The sequence below is a fragment of the Pundamilia nyererei genome, unplaced genomic scaffold, assembly GCF_000239375.1.
Source record: "Pundamilia nyererei isolate P.nyererei 1_Seehausen unplaced genomic scaffold, PunNye1.0 scaffold00629, whole genome shotgun sequence".
Taxonomy (NCBI): domain Eukaryota; kingdom Metazoa; phylum Chordata; class Actinopteri; order Cichliformes; family Cichlidae; genus Pundamilia; species Pundamilia nyererei.
In genome coordinates, this window is record NW_005188030.1 from 72,258 (window position 1) to 75,056 (window position 2,799).

Consider the following 2,799-nt stretch of genomic DNA (forward strand, 5'->3'; position numbering starts at 1 on the left):
CTGTTTCATGATCAGTTAAAAAGTACTTACTTGTCACAATCAGCTTGGTGCCTTGTCCGAATACCACAGTGATTCAGTTTGTATACATGGCTGTACAAAAACCTCCTGACTGTCACTGATGAGGGGAGAGGAACTGAAACATCCAATTGAGACCAACTTTCACTGTCAGTGTCGCTTCCCCATATATTGTTGATCAAATGCTAATCTGATGTTGACAGATGAGTACATGTGAATATTGGAGAGGACAAGCCAAACCCATAAAGTGGAAAAATATAGCTATAATAAAAATACAGCACAAAGTAGGGATGGGACTTGATAAGAATTTAGTAATTTAGTGATTATCAATATTATTTATCAATTCGATTCTTTATTGAGTCTCACTGAATTCTCACTGGCTTTGCTTCTAGAGTCACCAGCATCACTGAAAAGCATATTAAACACAAAATTATTTGCACGCTGTGTGGTCAAACATTTGAACTTGTTAGAGGTATTTCCCGTCTTTGCTGTGATCATTGTTGGGTTATTACTCAAAAAAAGTAATGTTTTATACATTACTCATTACTATTCTTAAAGATAATGCACAAATAATGCACATGACTGAATTATTCCCAGTAGAAAGTAATTCTCTACACTAGTTACATGACTTTTGCGTTTCTCCATGAAATGGCCTGAAATTCATTGTCTCATAATTGCCAGTGAACAATATAAACCTGAGGCTAGACTGTAGTCCCATACACCAACAGAAATCCATATCCTAAGGAGAACACACACATGATTTTTCTCTTAGTGTTTAGGTGTGAACTCAAAGCCATCAGCACAGCAGTCGTCACTATGATTCTAGTTTAGAAACATGAACAGGTAGAAAAGGAGGCTGCAGTCTGACTGCTCATCACTGCTTTTATTATCTGTTGAAGTTTAGAGTCTGGCTGCTGGGCTGGGATCAGCATTTACACACCTTTAACCTCAATATTTTAAATGTACAGTACAACAACAAAATAACAAAAAAAGTCAAAGTAAAAAAAATGTAATGATTTCAAATGGTTAGAATTTATTTATAAAATCTGTGGAGTCTCTCATTTAGTTTTTTGTCACAGTGTTGATATTCTTCCTTTAAAACAACATATGATATAAAGAGGTGTTCCTAAAAGCACACACAACAGAAATATTTGCTTCTATTTTATTTATGTCTGTATGTCTTAATCAGAAATACCAAGCATCAGCATTTATGGCTGATGCTTGGCTCTGGGTTCTCTCTGGGGAGAACGTCAACAGAATGTATGCTGTCAAAGTCATGTGGTAATAGAAGGTTAGATAGTTAATCGAATTGAGAGTCCCTTGATTAAAATAACGTAATTTATTGATTATCAACACATTATCTGTCGTTAGTGAGTTGGTTTCAAAAAGTTTCAAAAGTGTCTTTGTTATCAGGATGTGTAAATCTCAAAAAGCAGAAGTAACAGTGAGGTTTTTGTCATGATGTAAATCACTGTGATACATCCTCTTTGGCAGAGTCATCCCATGTCTGACAGTAATACACTGCAGAGTCTCCCTCCTCCACATTGCTGATGATCAAACGATAATCTGATGTTGACTGATGAGTGGATGTGAATTTTGGAGAGGAGAACCCAGAGCCATAGGTTGGAGATGTATTTCCATGATAAAACCTCAGCACATACTGAGGAGCTCCTCCTGGAATCTGTTTGTACCAACGAGCAGCACTGTCAGTTACAGTCCCCAGGTTACAGTCCATGGTGGCTGTCTCTCCTTTGCTCACTGATAGAACAGGTTTCTGTGTCACCACCGTCACACCACTCACACCTGCAAACAACAAGAAGACACTGAGTCAAGAGAAACACACTGACATTAGTATATATGTGTGCAATATAAGTCAAAGTGTTTACATGTTAGAGCAGTGATGAGAGCACCGAGAGTCACCAGCATGTTATCAGTGTGAGCTGAGAATGAGAATGAGAATTTGTAACTTTAAAGTGGCTGTACTGCTTCTGTAGGATGAAGAGAGGAGGTGCTGAAGGAGCCTTTTAATACGACTAACAGGAGGAGGAGCTTAAACATACATATGTATATTTCTCATCTTGACTTGACTTGGTAATGTGAAGTCTCTTCTTTTTTTTTTAATTTTTACAATCTTTTCATGTCCTTCATGATGATTTTGCAGTGTTTTAACTTGATCCCTTTTCAGAATTTAAAGATAGATTTAAGTTTCTCAACAAGTGATATCAAGTAGATAATTTAAACAAAAATTAAACCGTACCTTAAACAAAAAGTGAGGATTACTTAGTGTAATACTTATAAAAGCTGAAAATAGTTTGATGTTTTTCAGATCTCATGAAAGTTGTTGTGTATCTCAGGTTTTTGTCACAGTATGAGTCACTGTTCATCTTAACTTACAGAGTCATCCCATTTCTGACAGAAATACTTAGCAGAAAGTAGAAATGCCATCTGCCTCCAACCACTAATGTAATCCCATTACATGTTTTGTTTGAGATTTAATGATTTGAGATGAGTAATGTTGGATTTTTTTAAAACTGTAATGTCTCTAATTTAGGGTTTTTTTTCACAGCCTCAATCAATGTGATTCAGCTTCATCAGCACAGCCACCAAATAGCAAACAGAGTCTCCTGCCTCTGCTTGCTTGGTAATAAAGTTGAATAGAGGTGAATCAGTCCGAGGAGAATCTTGTTGTAAAGCTGGATGAGCCGTCAGAATGGTCACATCTCAGAACAAGTGAGGACTCACATCTCCAACTGTGTGCAGCTGGTGAGTTTGTTTGACAGCTCT

General features: G+C 36.9%; 1 gene segment (V, D, J or C); it reads right to left on the bottom strand.

Moving 5' to 3' along the window:
• The window catches only part of LOC102201119 (Ig lambda chain V-III region LOI-like), a 4,595-nt gene extending 2,595 nt beyond the window's left edge, over window positions 1–2,000 (bottom strand). Inside the window, 3 exon segments of the V gene segment in view lie at window positions 31–64; window positions 1,496–1,818; window positions 1,902–2,000. Coding sequence covers window positions 31–64; window positions 1,496–1,818; window positions 1,902–1,941 — 397 coding nt within the window.
• Between the last annotated feature and the right edge of the window lie 799 nt (window positions 2,001–2,799).